Source organism: Camelus dromedarius, chromosome 24 (assembly GCF_036321535.1).
Source record: "Camelus dromedarius isolate mCamDro1 chromosome 24, mCamDro1.pat, whole genome shotgun sequence".
NCBI classification, from domain to species: domain Eukaryota; kingdom Metazoa; phylum Chordata; class Mammalia; order Artiodactyla; family Camelidae; genus Camelus; species Camelus dromedarius.
The window spans coordinates 15481813-15502066 of NC_087459.1; the positions used below are offsets into that span (position 1 = coordinate 15481813).

At 42.4% G+C, this 20254-nt stretch overlaps 1 protein-coding gene across 2 annotated transcripts in view; it reads left to right on the plus strand.

Moving 5' to 3' along the window:
- The window catches only part of IQCK (IQ motif containing K), a 109530-nt gene that overhangs the window by 43029 nt on the left and 46247 nt on the right, over positions 1-20254 (plus strand). The window contains exons 7-8 of one of the 2 annotated variants that reach the window (XM_064478484.1): positions 9480-9564; positions 11877-12348. In XM_064478484.1, coding sequence (XP_064334554.1) covers positions 9480-9564; positions 11877-11921 — 130 coding nt within the window. In that variant the 3' untranslated portion in view covers positions 11922-12348. Of the gene's footprint in view, positions 1-9479; positions 9565-11876; positions 12349-20254 lie in introns of those variants that run through there. The other variant, XM_031433121.2, reaches the window with a different exon arrangement.

A 20254-nucleotide genomic window follows, 5' to 3' on the forward strand; every position in this document is an offset into this window, starting at 1 on the left:
CTTCAGGAACGACCCATTCTAAGATGTGACTGTTCTACTGAGTGACTGTCCCAAAGGAAGATGGGGGTCATGGCGTCAGGTGGCCTGGAGGCCATGGTGTTGGAGGTGACATCAGCATGAATAATGAAGTATCTGAGAAGGCTTGTAGGGGTGGGTTGAAGAAGTCAAATCCTGGAGCTATCACATGTGGTATAAGAGTGTCCTGGAAAAAAAAAAAAAAAAAAAAGAGTGTCCTGGAAGTCAAAGCAGTGGCAGTGGAGTGTCGGGGTTAGGAGCTTGGGCTCTGGAATCACAACTCTGCATTCTAAACTGAGCTCTACTGCTTCCAGCTGTTTTATTCCCGGCACAGCTGACTTAAGGTCTCTGAGCCTCAGTTTTTCCATCTGTAAAATGGTCTTTCATCTAAACAAGTTTGATTCCTTACCCAAGAGGAATTTGGTGCCAGCTCTTCAGGGAGTACATTTTTTTTTCCCCACTACTGATACCTATACCAATGGGTGTGCTTCAGCTATTTAAAGGGAGTTATTTTTAATTTATTTGTTTATCTATTCATATAATATTTATTAAATGCTTAAATGGGTTCTAAAATCATGGAACAGGCATATTTATAAACTGGCTGGCTACCATTTATTGGATGCCTACTATGTGCCATGGAACCGTGACAGACAAACACGGTCCATGTCTTCATGGACAGACAGATTGTGTGTGTGCTTGGATTGCCAAGTATATATGTACTTTTTTATGCTAATTCAATGTTGTACTCTTGGGGGAAGGAGAGAGAAAAAGAGAAAGAGGGAGAGAGAAAGAGGGATAAGATTTTTTTTAATGCAGGCAATTCTGCTCACCTTTGTACTCCGGAGGTGAAGCATAAAATAGGACACAGGACTCAGCTCTTTCCTTACTTGTCCTCAGTTTTTGTGACACTCATAACATGAGCAGCCCATCAGGCAGCTACTTCCTTCTGCCTGTCTGTCTACCTACATGACCCACCTGCCTATCTACCTATCTGCCAACCAAGCATTTATATAGTGTTTACACAGATACTATCCTGAACAATTAATAAATATTACCTAATTTAACTCACATAACAACCCTACAAGGTAAGAACTATTGTTTCCCCACTGTATTAATCAGGCTAGTCTAGGCTAGGTCTCAGTTATAAACACTAGCAAAATACCCAATAAAAGCTTATGTCTTACTTATACAAAGACTGATACAGGTTGGACAGCCTTCTTCTATAAATTATAGCCATTTGAAACGGGTCATATTTGAAGTCACTGAAGCAAAGGAAGAAAAGAATCGAGGAGGCACCCTAGTTTTTAGCCTTCTCACCTCTCCTCACAGAGCATGGCTCCAAACCAACTGCCAAGGAGGCTGAGACATGTCAGGGAATGCTGGATAGTCCATGGGTTCCAGCTGTGCCGGCGACAGCCGTAGTTGAGAGAAAGAACTGAGGCACAAGAGGTGTAAATTTTTTGCCCAAGATCGCAAGCTAGTAAATAGCAGAGGCAGGATCTGAACCCCAGGCAGCCTGGCTCCAGAGTCCATGCCCTTAAGAGCATGATGAATTACTCTGCTCTCCTGTCTCATCTGTCACCTGGTACTTAGAGTGATCAGTACTAAGACTGGGGGGTGGAGGCGGGGGGAGAGCCGGGGACTGACTACATGAGCCTGATTGAAAGATGCTATGTCTTTATACGGGTGACTTAAAGTGTGTTAAGGGGAAATTTTGACTAAATGTGATTTTCACCTTATGTGCTTATTTGATGAGCTTGCTCTGAGCCTCCAGTGTATTCTGAGTTACTCTGAAAGTCAGCTCCTGTGTAAGATGCCACTCCTTGGGGTATCATATGTGCTAGCATTCATTGCCTCAAATAATCTTATCTACTAGCCCAAGGAGCCAACCAAAATATGAGTTTGGGTCTTATTTTAATGTTCTTGGAAAGACAAATTCTACCAAGCTCAGCTGTCTCTGATGCTCCATGTCATTATTTTGTCAGATCACAGCTGGTAGGTTGCAGTCATTTGTCACGGGTGGCTGCCAATTGCTTATCACAGAAATGGTGGGTCTTCTCCCACAGGTCACCGTAATTTAACATACTCTTCACTCTGCACGTCCCCTCTCAGTTACCCATTTCTTTTCCATGACTCTTTTCTTAAGAACTGCATTTTTATGTAGCTATTTTATGTAGACATTGATAACCCTAATTCTCTTAGGTTTATCAAAATAACTAAGATTTATCATAGAGACAATATGCATATTTGTTAAATAAACTATACAGTGAAAAGGAAATGTTTTAAAATCAAGAATCATCACAGAATTAAATAACTCTAGACCTAAAAAGTCTTTCAAAAGGCTGTTTCACTCCAAATGGCAGCAACATGGCTTTTATCTGCTCCTCTGTATTTATGGTAGCTTTCCTATTGTCTGAAGAGTTACTTTAAGAATTAAAAACAATTGTAAAATGAAAGGATCTTTATTCTATTTCTTTTTATTCTATTTTCTTGCTTTCTGTGGTAGATGTCTGTTTTTTCCAGCCCTGCACTGATTTTCTCTTCGTTTGTTTGCAGAACTCCCTATGCTTTTGGAAGGATCACCCCTCTCCCATTCTCAGTTCACACAAAAAGTGAGCTGAGTCCACCTCTGGCCCTGGACTGAATATGTGACCCAGGCCTGGCCAATCAGAGCAGTGAATCCCCCTGACCACCAAACATGGTTGCTCCCAAATTGGTTCCATTAGAGAACATCCCACGATTTTTTAAGAAGCCACCAGGAAAATTTTTCTGTCTTTCCCTCTAGGCTTGGAGCTTTGTGGCTATCAGCTTGGGCTGCTGAGGGCAACCATCTAAAGAGATTGTGCCTGGGATAACAGCAGAGCTGAGAGGTGGCTGGAGCCTGAATCCCTATGGCATTGTTTTGAGCCTCCCTATCTGGCCATGCCTAAAGCCAGTTCTACCTTTAGTAGTTAAATGACCTTTTTTTTTTTCTTTTTCTTCTTCTTCTTCTTCTTCTTTTTTTTTTTTTGGCTTAAGCCAGTTTGAGTTAGATTTCTGATACCTGCGAATGAAAAAGTCCTGACTGGTATGTTCTCCTACGTGATATTTACCCAGCTACCCTCCAGTATTCTATATCAGCCAGCTTTATCTAGGTTTTGCTGCAGTAACAAACAACTCTTACATTTCAGGGCTTTATAACAACAAAGATTGATCCTTCACCCTGTTTTATGTTGGCTGTGTGTCCCCTTTGGCTCTGCTCCACGTCTGTTTTTGTTCCGGGCCCCAGGATGAAGGAGCAGCACCCTCCCTCACACTCATAGCAGAGGGAGAAGAGTAAGGGCCAAGCTACACAATGGGGAACATCACTTCTGCTCACATTTCATTGGTCAACACAAGTCCCATGGCCAAGTTCGGTATCAGTGCTATAGGGAAGTTGACACCACTCCCAGGGAGAAATCACAAGGTGAATGGCAAAGAGCAGGGACACATGATTCTCTTACAAGGAAAGGAGTGATAGTTGGGAGCAGTAATACGATCTGCACATGCTTAGCCCAGAGCCCGAGGAGGGTGTTTTCTTCCCCACCTTTCAACAGCGGTGGATTACATCGTATCTCCTGCTGGCCTTACTCCCATTTATGAATCCAGGCCCATCTTCTTTTGTGATGTATAGTCCTGACTTAACCAGCCAATCAGAAGCAATGAAATTATTTGTTTTCATATTAAGAACAGGAAACAGTTCGCTTTTTATTTTGACCGAAAAGCCTCCGTCCCATTCATTTTCAAAAATAAATCACTAAATAAACACAAGGAACCAAAGCGTGCTGCTGCCTCTCTGATCCTGTGTCCCAGGGGAGAAGGTTCATGAAAGACATCATTAAAACTGAGACTTTCAATGAGACAAAGATTGTGTTTAGAAGAGAAAAGAAAGATTGCTTTGGGCAAAATGTCTTTTCAGCTACGTTCTACCCTTGGATAAAGGAAAAGGGAAGAAAAGAAAAATCCACGATACTTTCAGGTTGGTGAAAGATATCTTATGACCAAAAACTGAGGTGAAAACAGAAGTGCTACTGTGCCATTTGAGGACAAGCACCAGCCATATGATGGTCTGCTTGTGCTGAACTTACCAGTGGGACCCAAAACGCTGGTGCCTTCAAAATGGGACAGGAAATGGCATGCATTTTGCACTAGAGATCACAGTTAAATGGTAGCTTGGCAGAAAATGTGCCGTCATGCCCTGTTGAAAGGAGAAAATCCTTTTAATTCATTTTGTCTTATAGAAGATTTCTGTCTCGGTAATTGCAGAGGCCAGAGTCTCATGAGGATAATGAATCATCTTTGCTCCTTATGTTAGCTTTCGTCTTCAAACTGGAAGGAAGGAGAGCTATTTCCTGAATTCAGGACACGCTGGGATACATAAATCTTCAGTGCGTCTCCCTTTCACTGGAAGTTTGTCGTGTGGGTGGCCCCTTCTCTGGGGCACATGGTACTGCTTCCTCCCCTTCTGCCTGTTATTTCTAGGTGACTCTCTGCGAACAAGCCTGGGGAGCCCGTGTGAGGCACACGGCCGACACGTCTGGGTTCCAGTCTTGACCCTGCCATTTATTAGTTGATGTATTCTTTTCACGTGGCTGCTGAATGCATTACCACAACCTTTGTGGCTTAAAACAACACAGGTTTATTCTCTTAACAGTTCTGGAGGCCAGAAGTCCAAAATCAGCAACCTGGGCATATTTATCAAACAGCATTTAAGTATCACAGCCTGATTTTTGAGTTGGTTATACCTGCAGCCCAAGGGTGTGCACGTGGTCCTACACTGAGTTGTTTAGTGAACACTGTTAACTGGACCCATATGTGGCTTCCATCCCTGGGGTTGGTAGAATGGGACTTGGCTCTGTGTTTACCTAGGAGAGTGATTTAGGCTGATGCTGGGGTAATAACTGCTTGATCGTCTCCCAGGGTGGAGTTGGTGACGGGGTGAAGCAAGATCACGTCCTAGGAACCATGATGCCTAAGTGTGCTGTAGGCTGTTAGAGCTTAACGCAGGCAGCTCTTCCCTACTGGCTGTCGGAGCTATTGCTTCCGCCGTAGAAGGCTGGACGTCACAGAATCCTATGAGATTCTGTCCTAGTGGCTAGTCTGAAAGTACCATTCCGCATAGCATCTATTGTACTTCTTCCAAATATTTGAAGTTCATTACTCAAGACTGTGATGCCTCCAACACAGAATGTTTGGGAAACCAGTTAAGGTGAAGGCAGAGACTACTGGGTAACCTCTTTTGCTGAATACGATGGGTAAATGTCACCAGGAACTGGCTTTATGAATTGGTGAAAGGCTTTATGAATGATGGTTGACTTAGGGCCTGTGTCATTTTGTAAATGGCTTTGCATATGGGTTGTGTTTTCATGTTACAAGAAAATAACTTACTCTCTTACCTAATGAAAAGTGGGAAAAAATTTGGATTTCAAGATTCAGTTTTAGACATAAAACAAGGATTTCCCCTTTCTGCTTCATTCTTCTTAAACGCCATTTTGTTTGGTACTTTTGTCTTAGAACTAGATGGAGAGATTAATAAAGACTAATTTCTTAGATTCTCTTATGTATTTTGTAAGCACACTGTAGCTTCTTTAAGTCCTGAGATCTTTTACTGAGCATCCAAATGTAGGGGGTGTGTGTGCACATTTTACATACACAAGCAATCAGAAAAATAAATTCTTGTTCCTTCTCAGAATTACAGCATCAGTTGTTGTGATTCACATATATTTAATTCACTTTTGAGAAGAAGGAGGACATAACAAATGAGAACTACCACTAAGACAATTCTTCTTACAAACACACTCAGCAGTCCTGTTTTGCCGGTTGGAACGCGCAGACCTATTTGCTCTGGGGACGTCCAATTCATGCCCTTGAGGAGCCTTGGCTGCCTTCTTCTGTGATTGACACATGCATCTCCTCTCTCCTCCCCTCCCGTCCCCAGTTCCCCGATGATCAGCAGTCGCCTCTGCTAAATCTCAATTTTTATTTGACCTGAAGCCAGTTGCACTGATTCCAAAAGAGAAAGGGCCTGGCCTGGCTTCTATGCCTGCAGGCCTGCCTGCTGAAATGATTGATAATACCTGGGGACCGCTCTCTGAAGATTAAGTCCTTTTCATTTGGCCTTCTCGTACTTGCTGGAGGAACTAGACAGTGCCCCATTCTTTAGCCATGAAAGCAGGGATGTCACTAAAGGTGGCCTCATATTACTGTTTAAAGGCCTATTAGAAATCTCATTTTTTTTTTTGAGATGTCATCGTGATGCAAAGGGGTTTGGGGTTTCATTACCGGTGGAAGCCCTTTGTTGGGCTGGCCCGGCCTGTTGTGTCCCCAGATTTGTTATTCTTTCCTTGACTGCTATTCCAATGCAGGAATACTGATACTTGGAGGATTTCGTACCATCAGTTAGAGAAAAACATACTTAAAGCAGGAAAATTGCAGCTGAACGGAAAGGCGCCATCAAATCTCCCCTCGGATACAAGTGACAAACTGCACTTTGTTCTGCTGCCCTGACGTCGGGTTTCCCTGTGGGGCTTCAGGCAAACGAAGCCCTGCCAAGTTATTACTGTAAGGATGCACGAAGACGGCATTTTCTATGGTGACAGCGTTTTCTCCCCTCGTTTTTTCCTTCTCGGCAAATGGCTGTGTTTTCCTCTATTTAACACTCGCAGCTACCAGACCCTGAATTCCATATACATGACCTCGGGAGCTGCCCTCCTTCTCTGTGGGCCACTCCCTGTGTTTCCTGGGCAGTTTGCATTCTCAGCAGGAAATGCTCAGTGACCTTGAACGACTGGCTTTACCCCTCTATGCCTGAGTTTCTTCGCTCTAGAAGAAGGGCAACAGCAGCTCATGGTCAGCGTCGTGAGGATTTAATGCAGCAATGCGTGGCAAGTGCTCAGCACACCCACCGCGCCAGCCAGGGGCTCATCCCACAAAGATTCGCTGAGTGTCTACTGAGTGCCAGACGTTGTGCTAAGTGCTGGAAATGCCAAAAGGAGCAAACACAGACCCACTCGCTGCCCTTGTGGAGCTTTCAGACCAGCTGAGGATTTAGATGTTAATTAGATAATCACACAGATTTAAGTCTCCAAATTGGGCCAAGGACTAGACAGAAAAATTACACAGAGCTCCACTGGGCCCTGATCTAATCAAAGGCCAGAATCCTTCCACAACATTTGAGTAGAGACTGGAAGAAAGAATAAGAGTGAACCGGAAGAATGAGATATCAGCCCCAAGGTGGCTTTGAGCAGATTAGGAAAAGTGACCCTACCGTAGGGCAGGTGTGGCCGAGCGTGGGCTGGGTTTCAGGGCCCCCGGCCCATCTGCTGGGTGCCCTCGACCAGAGAACAGCCTGCACAGCTGTATGCAGTGCCCTGGCCGGGGGCAAGAGGACATGGGAGGCAGAGGAAAGCCCCTCTGCAAAGGCCCAGAGGTGGGAGGGCACACTGGAGGAGGCGGCTGGAGCACAGGGAGCAGGGCTGGCGGGGGGGTGGGGGGTGGGGGCGGGGGGAGTCCGGGCAGCTTTTGGTGCACATCAGCTGGTATTAATGCATGACAGCATTATTCTCATCAACTCACTGCCAGCACACCACAGTCTCTCTGGAAGCCGTTGATTCTTGTCTAGTAAAGGAGAATTACTTCAAGGATGTGATTTTTGGGTGTCCCACAACTGAGATACAGAGAATAAGGACAGTGGATGAGGAGATACACTGAGTGTGAAAAGTGAGGCGCCAATGCGCCGCCAGAAAAATACAAATGCTCCATTACAGCCCGGAAAACTGGATATTAGGCAAGAAGACGTGAAAACAAAAACAGAACAAACAAAAAAAGCAAACAAAAATAAAAACGGAACATTAGGGAAGGATTCCTAACAGTGTTGTCATTTTGAGGGTGTAATTGTCTCTCTGAAGAAGTGGAAGAATCTCCTTTCCTTGGTCTCTTAGAAAGGACTGGCCCTGCGGGAGACCCAGAACCTGGCAATGCTGCTTTCGCTAGAAACGTTCTTGATAACCCCCTAGGTTCTTCCCAGCTTTGATTTCTTTGATTTTGGAATAATCCCAAAGAGCATGTATTCATTCACACAAATATACTGTATCAAGGGTGGGGTTTTTTGTTGTTCTTATTTTTTTTAACCATTTTTTAATTGAAGTATAGTCAGTTTACAATGTTATGTCAATTTCTGGTGTACAGCATAATGTTTCAGTCGTCCATATACATACATACATTCCTTTTCATATTCTTTTTCATTATAGGTTACTACAAGATATTGAATAGAGTCTTTATGCTATTGTTCTTGTTGTTAAGTCTTGAGTTTAGAGAGAAATAAAATCTCAGATCTTGGAGACTCGTGCAATGTTGCCAGTTAGGTCTGTAGTCTGTCAGGCTGGGCATCGGGAGGTGGTTCCCCAGCTGAGGTCCGGTGTCAGCATGGCATTGTGAGGGAAGCCTGGGCTTCGGGATTGAGTTACAGGCTGTGTGACCTTGGACAGGTTAGCCAGCCTCTCTGTACAGTGAGAGTGACTGTAAACACGAACGCTAGCTGTCACTAGGGAGGGCCTTGAGGCCAAGGTTCAATTGCAAAGTCGTTTCTGGAGATATGGCAGCCCTGAGAGCAGCCTCCATGTGACCCACATCCTTTCAGAGGTTTATTTCTTTGTACTGTATCTGAAAAGTCTTGACTTTTGGCTTTTCAGAGTTATCTGTGCTTTGGGGAAACATAAGGAACCAGAATTAAGTCAGACTTGTAAAATCTCAGCAGTTAGTATCTCTAAAAATCTTTTAGGAAATAAACTAAAAAGAAAAGGGCATTTAGCCATGATTTTTAAATGTGGTGTCTATGATCAGAAATCCCATCACAATCTAAAAATCCCACAAGAGCAGACACTGTCAATTCACTCAGCACTTGAGCTGTTATGTTGCTTATTAAGATGTAGTAGAAGAACTTAACGTGGAATTTAAACCATGTTAAACTGAAATACACACTGATCAGAAATAAATTCCAATATTCTGCTTTCAGGAAAGAAATGGACTACTTAATTCCCTTTCAACAGAGAGCTGGGAAAAGAGCCCTTTATTATGTCTCAGTCGTAATGCAGTATATAAAGTGGCTTCTGCTTTGTTTCTTGCTTTATGTCCATGTGTAACATGAATAACATGTACGTTGCACCTTCTGAACTAACACCCAGCTTTCCAACTTGTGTCCTTCAAAGCAGAGCAGGCTAACAGCGATTTAAAGTTATGCTGGTTAAAAACAAAAAAATCCATCCCAGATTTTAAAATAAAGAAATGCTAACTCAAGCCTAAACTTTTCTATCAAAACTGACATTGTTGCTTTCTAAGAATGGGGATAGATGAGGCGCTTAATCAGAGGGGCCATTATGTTGTCAAAGACTCTGCTGAGGCTGAAGGGTGGATTCTCATGGGCATATGACCATTTTATTGCTTTTCAGCCCACGGCCGGCAATCCCACTCTCCCTCCTGCTGACAGAAGAAGCAGCCGCGCTCTACATCCAGTCCTTCTGGAGAGCATATCTGGTAGGAGTCACGTGCAATTACAGCATTTGGCCTGGTGGGGAGTTTTTGTGATGTGGAGGACCCAGAGGACAACCTTTAGATGAATTTGAAACATAGGATATTATCACTGACATCCAGAACTCGGAAATAGGATCTCTGTAAAATAGGTCTTAAAGAGTAATTTAGAATTTCTGCCAAAACTTATTTTGCAGTTACCATTAAAAGTATCCTCCAACCTTTTTATTAAACTTACTTTTTATTGTGGTGACAATAGTTTATTACATTTTGTAGGTTTCACGGGCACAACATTATATTTCTACTTTTGTATACACTACGTTGTGCTCACCAACAAAAATGTCGTTTCCACCATCACCATACAGGTGATCCCCTTTTCCCATTTCACTCTCCCCCACCCCACCCCCTCCCCTTACCCTCTGGTAACTGCTCTTCTGTTCTTTTATGTTTGTTTTGTTTTGGTTTGGGATGCTCATTTATTTTGCTTTTTGGTTCGTTTGTTTTTTTAATATTGTATAGACAAGTGAAATCATACAGCATTTGTCTTTATCCTTCTGATTTATTTCACTTAGCATAATACCCTCAAGGTCCATCCATCCTATTGCAAATGGTAAGATTTCTTTTTTTATGGCTGAGTAATATTCCAGATTTCTGGCCTGGTTTTGTCAATAACACTTACAATATCCTATGACTAGAGAAAGAGATTTTCAGGAATTCACGGAGGGTACTTTTACAGCCAGCACTCATGTAATGCACCCTCTCTCCTTAGACACTTAACATGAAGTTTTTGAAATGACCAGAAACCTTTACTTGTACTTTTTCAAACACCATGAAGGAAAAATAGAGTCTCCCACAGAATTTTGTGTGTGTGGTAAAATGTACATAACATAAAATTTACCATTTTTACCAATTTTTATTGTGCAGTTCAGTGACATTAAGTACATTTGCATCGTTTTGCAACTATCACTACCATCCGTCTTTCTAAACTGAAACTCTGGGCCCATTAAATCCCTATTCCTCCCTCCCCCAGCCTCTGGCAACCACCCTCCCACATTCTGTCTCTCTGATTTTGGCTATTCTAAGCACCTCATGTAAGCGGAATCAGACAGAATCTGTCCTTTTGTGACTGGCTTCTTTCACTCAGCATAATGTCCTCAAGGTTCATCTAAATTGTAGCATGTGTCAGAACATCCTTCCTTTTTTTTTAAGACTGAATAATAATCTTGCCAGGAAGTTTTAAAATCTAGAAATCTGACATCCTCACTGGTTATTATAAAAACCAGCCAGACGTTTCATAAAAATATTTTTAACCCACCACATGAACAGAAATGTCCCGTCGAATGAAAGGCTATTTGAAGTGAACCATTCTTGGTAGTTGCGACGTTATTATTAGCATTGTAAATAGGTTCCCGATAGCTATTTCTCGACATTAAGCACTTCTGTAGGAGTAGATGTGTTCTTCTTTCTTCTTTCGAAATACTAGATGAACGATTAGAAAAACCAGATTGTTTCAATATGCAAAACTTGGGGAGGGGGTTAAAATCCATTTGATATTTTGAATGAAATCTGGTCCTCTGAACATTCTTCTTTTTGAAGTGTGTTTGGTGACAAGCCAAACATCAATAGTGCTCTTCTGCTTATGAGATACTGGATGCAGTAGGTACCACTTGACAGAGAAAACTGTTCTTTCATGATGTTCATATGAGGTTCTCATGGGCCATGAGATGGAAATTTCTTTAAGGATTTAGGAGTCAGACACCAGATAAATCCACTGAATATTGATTCTATCTAAATAAGCTCCTGTGCTTTATGCCTTTTACGCATTTGTTTTATTTTCTTCTGTCTAACTGAGCCTAGACACCAGCGTGGCAGGCTATCTTCCCCTCCTCCCAGCGTCAGCTCCCCCTCCAGGCATCGTGACAACTGAGAATCACAAAGGCATCAATCATTAACATTATTTGATGAATAGTGCAGTGCAGGGTTGCTTCAGCAGCCCGCTTTGTGGCTTTGCAAAGTTAAAAAAAAAAAAAAAAAATCGGAGACCCTGCAGAGAACAATGAGAATCTGTGCAGTTATGCAATCATAAATAGAGTTTGATTTGTCAGCAGTGAACCGACCTGGGGTGAATGAGGCACCCAAGGAGGAACAGCTTGGTGTAAACAAAGCATATGGGGTCCCTCCTTCCCCTCGATGTGGAGGTGGGCCTGAGCCAGCTTGGATACTCAAACGTCCCGTCTCTCTTGCCACAGGGATTAGCTCAGGATGGGCAGGGGAAGGCCAGTCGCACCTAGTGAAACTCCACTCTGGGATTCTCATAGGAGTTGTTGGGACGGAGCAGGCTTCTCTGTGACGGGGGTGGCTGAGGAGCTAGATTCTCAACAACCATCTTGCCACTGTGTGAGGAGCCGCTGGAGAAGTGACCGCAGGGCCGCGCGGAGCTGAGACCAGGGGAGGAGCGCCTGGATTCAGCTGTACCGGTGGATCCTCTTCAGGATGGATTTCTGTCACAGCTAGAGTCCTGATAATCCCAATTTTCAATATAAAAATTTCTAGACTGTTGATGACTTGCACATGAAGGAGGTTATTAGTACAAAATAAAAATCTGGGTCCACGCAGGCAGAGCAACCATCCCAATTTGTCCTAGGGAAAGACTGGCCTATATCAGCTAGAGGCTTGGTTGGAGAGAGGAAGCTTACCCGAAGAAACGAATTTTTCTAAAACCTGTTTCTTTTTTTATTGTTCAATTAATACATTACTATTGTGGGAAAAAGATAATACATAAAAGTTTTTAAAATTATATGATGCATTCATCCTTTTAGAATTTTTCCTATTCACATAAATAATTTTTTAAATAAAATTGTGATAATCAACAGTGTTTTGTGCCTGCTCTCTGTCTTTAGTGATATATTGAGAACATCTGTCTGTCAGAACACGAAGATCTGTCTCACAAATTTAAATGGCTCTGTGATAGTCCTTTCTGTGAATGCACCAAACCAGAATTTATTTAACCATAATTGTTTGGACAGTCTCGTTTTCTTTCCTGTATAAAATATATAATGAAGGGCATCCTTGTTCATACGTCTTTGCACACTTACCTCATTTTTGCTGTAAGATTAATTGCTAGAAGTGGAATTGATGGTTCAAAAAGTAAGCACTTTTTTTTTGCAGAGTTTTGATAATTATTGCTAAAGTACCTTCCAGAGAGGCTAGAATTTAATTAGCCTCTAAATCTATTTACATGCACCAACAATGTATGCAAGTATGCCCTAGGCATAGATGTTGATGGCAGAGTGGAGAGAGGATGAAGAATGATGCCTGGAGAGGGTGGAATTGCACGGATGCTGTGCTAGAAGTTATTAGCAGGGAAGGCTATTGTGTCCAGTTGGGTGGGTCGTGCACTATACAACTCTCTGGGCGGGAGGCACTGTTTGCCACCATATACAGCCTTAGAAATGGTGGTTGAGTGACTACTTATTATGCATTTCTTTTTCTGATCCCACTGGCCAAGGTAGCTCCTGGCCTGTAGATATATAACCCTCCTGAGAGCTGGAGTCTGGATGAGACAGTGAACATTGTACCTGTGATAAAATCTAGAAGCATGACAGATTTGATCCAAAATCTGAGATTTTTTCCTAAAAATACACAGCATATTTCCAAAATATACTGACTATAAAATAAATATTGGGCTTTAGAAGAAATAGAAAAACCCATCCTAAAATTCATATGGAATCTCAAGGGATCCTAAAAAGCCAAAAGAATCTTGAAAAGGGAGCAAAACTAGAGGACTCACACTTCCTGATTTCAAAACTTACTACAAAGCTACAGTGATCAAAACAGTGCGCTATTGGCATACGGACAGACATACCGATCAGTGGAATCAAATTGAGAGCCCAGAAATAAACTCTTGCATATATGGTCAAATGATGTTTTTACAAGAGTGCCAAGACCATTCAATGAAGAAATAATAGACTTTTCAACAAATGGTGTTGGAAAAACTGGATATCCACATGCAAAAGAATGAAGTTGGACACTTACCTAATACCAGGTGCAAAAATTAACTCAAAATGGATCCAGAACCTAAATATTAGACCTAAAACAATAAAACTCTTAGAAGAAAGCATAGCACAAAAGCTTTACGACATTGGATTTGGTGATGATTTCTTAGATATGACACCAAAGGCCCAGGTAACATGAGAAAAAACAGACAAATTGGACTTCATGAAAAATTTAAAGTTTTATACATCAAAAGACACTATCCTTAGAGTAAAAAGATAACCCACAGAATGGGAGAAAATATTTGGAAATCATATATATGATAAGGGATCAATATTCAGAATACATTGAGAACTCTTAAAACTCAACAACAAGAAAACCGAGTGTGATTCAAAAATGGGCAATGGATTTGAATAGACATTTCTCCAAAGAAGACACATGAATGGCCAAGAGGTACAGGAAAAGTTTCTCAACATCACTAATCATTAGAGAAATGCAAATCAAAACCACAATGAGAAACAACCTCATACCCATTAAGATGGCTATTATTAGAAAAATGGAAAACAGCAAGTGTTGGCAAGGATGTGGAGAAATTAGAATCCTTGTGTGCTCTTGGTGGGAATTGAAGATGGTACAGCCATAGTGGAAAACAGTAGGGATGGTCCTCAAAAATTTAAAACTAGAATGACCATACGACCCAGCAATTCCATTTCCAGGTGTATATCCAAAAGGATCGAAAGCGGGGTCTTAAAGACACATTTGTACACTCATATTCATAGCATTATTCACAGTAGCTAAAATGAAGCAATGCAGGTGCCCACTGATGGGTGAACGGATGAACAAAATGTGGTCTGTACGTACAATGGAATATTATTCAGCCTCAGAAAGGAAGGAAGTTCTGATCCATGTCAACATGGATGAGCCTTAATGACATTATGCTGAGTGAGATAAGCTAGTCACAAAAGGACAAATACTGTCCAACCCCACTTATATGAGGTACTTAGAGAAGTTGGAATCACAAAGACAGAAGATACAATGGTGGTTGCCAAGGTCTAGAGGCAGGGGAGAATGGGGGGTTATTGTTTAATGGGTCCAGAGTTTAAGTTTTACAAGATGAAAAGGGTTATGGGGATGAATGGTGCTGATGGTTGTATAACATTATGAATGCAGTTAATACCACTGAACTATACACTTAACTATGGTTACGATGGTAAATTTACTGTAATGTGTATTTTACCACAGTTAAAAAAAAAAAAAAAGAAAGAGATGGGTGTTCAAGGGTATTTTAATTGGATTTATCTTGATTTTTTTTTTCCCCCTAAAAACCCATTCCTTTCTCTTTAGAGATGACCTATATAGTTAGGTAGAAAATGAATGATGGAAACAGTCCAGGATAAAAACCAAGCAACTATGAAAAGGATCTTCAAAGAGTACAAAGGAACAGTTTTGGAGTTCCTCCCATATTTTTCTGCAGAAAGCAGAAGTTCCAACTTGAGTCTCTGCACTTTGTGGAAGAGAAAGTGTTTGCCACTCCAGGCTGCTGGCTGGGCTGTTAGGCGGGACAATTCTTTTTTGAAAGATCACTTGAAGTTCTCACCATTGACCTTAACTTTCTTGTTCTTAAACATTATGGCTGAATGGAAAGACTTGATTTTTTTTTTTTTAACATAAAACATGCCCTAGGGCAACTTGTTAAAAATGGGCTCTCACGGCAGACAGATCTCTTAGAATCCTGGTATGTCATATCAGGTTATTGATATCCCTGTGTAGGTTCTTTAACTTTTGAACCGTAGTTTCCTGTCTGCTTGTGAAGACTGAATCAGATAGCCCACGTAAGGGGCTTGGCACAGTGCCAGGCACATAATAAATTCCCAGTAAATATTAGCTGCCTCTGTTGTTGTTGTTGGTGGTGGTTCTGTTTTCCTTAAAAGACAATCTTTTAAAAAAGCGAGCTAGTAGTCTCCCTGGTAGATCCTCAGGCATGCTTCTGTCCCAGGGCCTTTGCACTTGCTGTTTGTTGTTTGTATCTGCAGCTGTCAATCATGGTGCCCTCCCTGCTTCATTCAGAGTTCTTCTTGGATGTCTCTCCTAGTCACTGTTTCCAAAATAGCACTACCTCCTCACTCTGCAGTCGCTAGCTGTGCTTTATCTCCTGCCTGTCCCCTCCCAACTACCTGACATTGTGTGGGATGTTCACTTGTCTTCTGTCTGTCACCCTGACTGGGACGTGACCTCCAGGAGGTCGAAGTTGCTTGACTTGTTCATCCTGTATCCCCATCCCCTAGAACACTGTCTGGCACATAATAGGCGCTTCATAAGTATTTTAGTGAATAACCGAATCCCTTAAACAATCTCTCTAATGAGGACATTTGAAAACGAAGAAGAGCAAACTGTACTGTTCCATTTTATAAGCCCTTCTTGGGGATTTAAGCAGGCACTTAAAAGCAGGACTTTTCGGGGAGTTGCTTATGTACCAGGATCCTTGAACTCAATAGCTGTGCTTGTTAATTTCCCAGAGATTACACTTGAGAAAAGCGTATTCATTTTATCATCAGCCTTTGTGAGTCACCTCTCTGCCAAGCCTTGTAATGTGAAGAAATGAAGTGAGCTATGGGAAATGATGGCTTCAAAGTAGCGCATCAGCTAAAGGCATGCTGGGTGGGCGTGTTTAGTTCATCTGAGTATTGGACTGAAAAGATTTTCTTCGTATAGATCTTCTCTTCCAATTGCTGATATCTGCTGGCAGGTGGGCCAGCTTTGCCAGGAAAAGTCAGACACTGTATTGTGCAAAAGGAATTCTAGAAATGGGGCATTGCATCAAATTACCACCAGTTCCCCTCTTGGTGGTACACAGCCGTTTCTCGGTAGCCTCGGAGGGGCTGGCCACAGCCTTTGTGATTTGATTGAACTGTCTCGGCCCAGGGCTCCTCTAGTGGGAACTCCGTGTGGAAAGATTTGTCTTCTGTATGGAATCTCCTTGTTCGTTGACTCATGAATTCCGTTTCAGTCCATTTCTACCACCACAGTACCTTCCCAAGCAGAAGATTCAGTCCCAAAGAGGTCTTTTATTAGGTTGTCCCAGAGGTATTTGTGAAACCCACATATTTGACATGGGTTTTGAGCATTTTCTAACATGTGGGAAATGTAAATCAGCTGTTAGGGAGGCTGAGACCACTGATACAAGTGCCACTGAACAAGTGGAGAAAAACTCCTGAACTTTTCAAAGATGTAGAGGTGGTGGTTTTAAGCTGAGAATTCAGACATCAGACCTCGAACACTTGAAGCCGAGCGCTCCCGAGGATGGCTGTGGTTGGCCCCTCAAAATAGAGGCCCGACGCCTTCCGTTGCCACGTGACTTCCTTTGTTCATTCTTTCATTTGACAAACATGTGTTGAGGACCTTCTGCTTGGCAAGAATTGTAGCAGCAGGGCTCATCCTTTCCTCGAGGAGCCTAGAGACAGCTGTACCAAGGAGAATGATAATAATATTAAGAATAGCAGAATTGAATATTATTGGTCACTTGTTATGTGCCAGGTGCTGTGCTGAGCGTTTTACAAACAGCATCTCCTCTATGCCTTATGCCGATCCTATAAAGTAGGCAGGTGTGTACTTCTGTCATCCGATGTGTAGATGACTCAGCCAGGGCCTTAAGACCCTAAGTGCCTTGACCGACGTCACACAGTGCTAAGTGGTGGGGCAAGTTCAGGTCCAGGTCTGACTGTCCTCAGAACCCCATCGCTCTCCTTTTTTGAAAAAACAAAAAAAAACCCCCAAAAAAAAAAACCGTTCCTACCAGCCACGGATGAGAGTTCCCATTGCTCGGTGCCCTTATCAATACTTGGCATGATCTGTCTTTTTAATTTTAGCCATTTTGGTGGGTGTGTAGTGGTACTACCTCTGTATAGTGTGTGTGTGTGTGTGTGTGTGTGTGTGTGTTTTAACCAGGCTTACGAGATACACGTTACAGTGTATACAGTAAAATTTACCCTTTTTAGGGTATAGTCTCTCAAATGCATGGTATAACCACTCCCATAATCAAAATATAGAACATTTATTTATTTTTTAATTGAAGTGTAGTCGGTTTACAATGTTGTGTTAATTTCTGGTGTACAGCATAGTGATTCAGTTATACATATATATTCCTTTTTTATATTTTTTTAATTATAGGCTATTACAAGACATTGAATAAGATATAGAACATTTATATTACTGCCCCCCCATTCCCTCGTGCTGCCCCGTTGCCGTCAACCCTTGCTCCCAGTACCAGTGCTGGGCACTTGCTGATCTCTTTTCTGTCCCTGGGTTTGCCTTTTCAGAATGTCATACAAATGAATCATAAAATATGTAGCCTCTGAGTCTGACTTCTTTCACTTGGCCTGATGCATTTGAAGGTCTTCCATGTGGTTGCGTGTGTCAGAAGCCCCTTTCCTTTTTTTTTTTTTTGAAATTCCAGGAGATTGTATTGAAGTATAATCAGTTTACTATGTTGTGTCAGTTTCTGGTGTACAGCATAAGGTTTCAGTCATACATACACATACATATATTCCGTTTCATATTCTTTTTCATTATAGGTTACTGTAAGATATTGAATATAGTTCCCTGTGCTATACAGTAGAAACCTGTTTATCTGTTGGAAGCCCCTTCCTTTTTATTGTTGCCAAGTGTTCCACCATAGACCTCCAATACGAGGGAGTCCTTCACCCTGGTGATAAATAAACACATGTGAGTAACATAGGACTGGCTTATTTATGGGTTTTAATGGTCTCAAACTCACTATGTGTCTGTCATCTGTGGAAAGATTTTATTTTAAAATTTGAATACCCAGGGCGTCATTCTCCCAAGAGTCTTACTCAGCTGGCCATGGTGAGAACAGGAGATGGGCGTTTTTTAAAGCCCCTGGGTGACATGCCCACTGATGAACTGGAATCAACTTTGCTACCTACCGGTTGGATGTTCCAGGACCAATCATTAATCCCATCATGAGGACCCCACCCTTGTGACCTCATCTAACCTCAGTCACCTCTAAAGTCTCTACCCACTAATGCCACCTCATTGTCGGTACAGGCTTCAGCATATGGATTTGGGGGCGGGGGGGACACAGTTCATAACAAGTAGTTCAAAGTAAAATGTGACACCTCCAGTCCTGTCTTGCTCTAAACCTGTTTCCCAGATGAAACCACTGTTGACATTACAGTGTGTGTCTTTTTCAGTGTTTTTTTCCATTGTATATATGAACATTGATGTATATTTATTGCACTTTTGGTAAATACTGGGTATGTATTTTTCTAAATACTGGCTCACAGTCCACAGCCTGCCTCTTGCTTTTTCATATAGCATTGAGGATAGCCTTCCACATCAGCCCACGTAGATCTATTCTTAGAATTCGTGTTTTAAGGAAAACACACTTCTCATGTAGCTGGTGGGGAGGAATTTGGCCAAACATATTCTCATTCAGAATACTCCCAACCCAACGTGAGCCCCCGAGACAGCAGGACTGAAGAAGTTAGGAGTTAACTTGAGTTAGTGTTGACTTTTATTTCCTCAGCAAGTCCCAACAGTTTTTCCTTCTGCTTTCTCGTGAGTGTTGGTGTCCCCAGATTGTTGGTCAGCTTTGCAGCTTTCCTGACTTCCTCTTCCTCCTTTGCAGAGAGGGGTGTCTCCTGGAGCAGCTGTTCCAGGCAGGGGGCGGGGTGTACTTCCTCCCTTTGTGTGTGTCATTAGCCATCTCTCTGGCTTTCCTCTGGGGACAGCCGCCTAACCAGGTGAGCCAGTGTCGTTGAAGGTCGGGCTTCCTCTCTCAGGCAGGGGCTGGTTGAATGGCTTCAGATATGGCCCAGGTAAAGAGGGATGGCACCTGGCACAGAGACAAGACCGACAGCTCAGTGTGAGTCCCATTTTCCTCGTGAAGGGTATGCTGCCTAGAGCTCCTAATCAAGACAGTTTTTAAAAATACTTTGCAAATTTTAGCACTATGAAGGCAGCCTAGCATAAAAGTTAAGCAAGCAGGGTCTATAATTAGATAATTCACTCACTGATATTCATTCACTAGTATTTATGGAATACCTACTATGCAGCAGGTAGGCGTTGGTCTACATGCTGGATGTACTGCAGGGAATAAGACCAAGTCCCTACCCTCATGGAAGTTGAACTCTTGCAATAAACTGTAAACAGATATATATAAATATGTAATGTAATGTCAAGAAGTGTATCAGTTAGCTATTGTCACAGTAATGCTGCTTAACAAACCATCCCCAAACTCAGTGGCTTTATATATCTTCCTCCCATGTCTGCAGATCACCTATGTTTCAGCTGCTCTAGGCTGGGTTTGGTTACACTCGGCTCCAGGCTGTTGGGTTATACTCAGTTTTGTTCTAGAGTCTGTCATTCTTCTGAGATCAGTAGGCTACCAGGGCTATGTTCTTTTTATAGCAGAGATCAAAAGCCCTCAAAGGGATGGGTGAGTGAAAACACACACAGTAAGTCTTGAGGGATGCTGGGAAAGGGTGCACGCTGCTTGCCCACACATTCCACTGGCCAAAGCAAGTCACGTGGCCAGGCCCAGCGTCAGTGGGGCTGAGAAGTATACTCCAGGCTGTACATTGTCTACTACAGATAAACATCATGAAGCAAAATATAGCCAACTAAAGGGCTGGAGAATAACAGAGGTTACCAATTCAGATGGTGGGTTTGGTCAAGGAAAGCC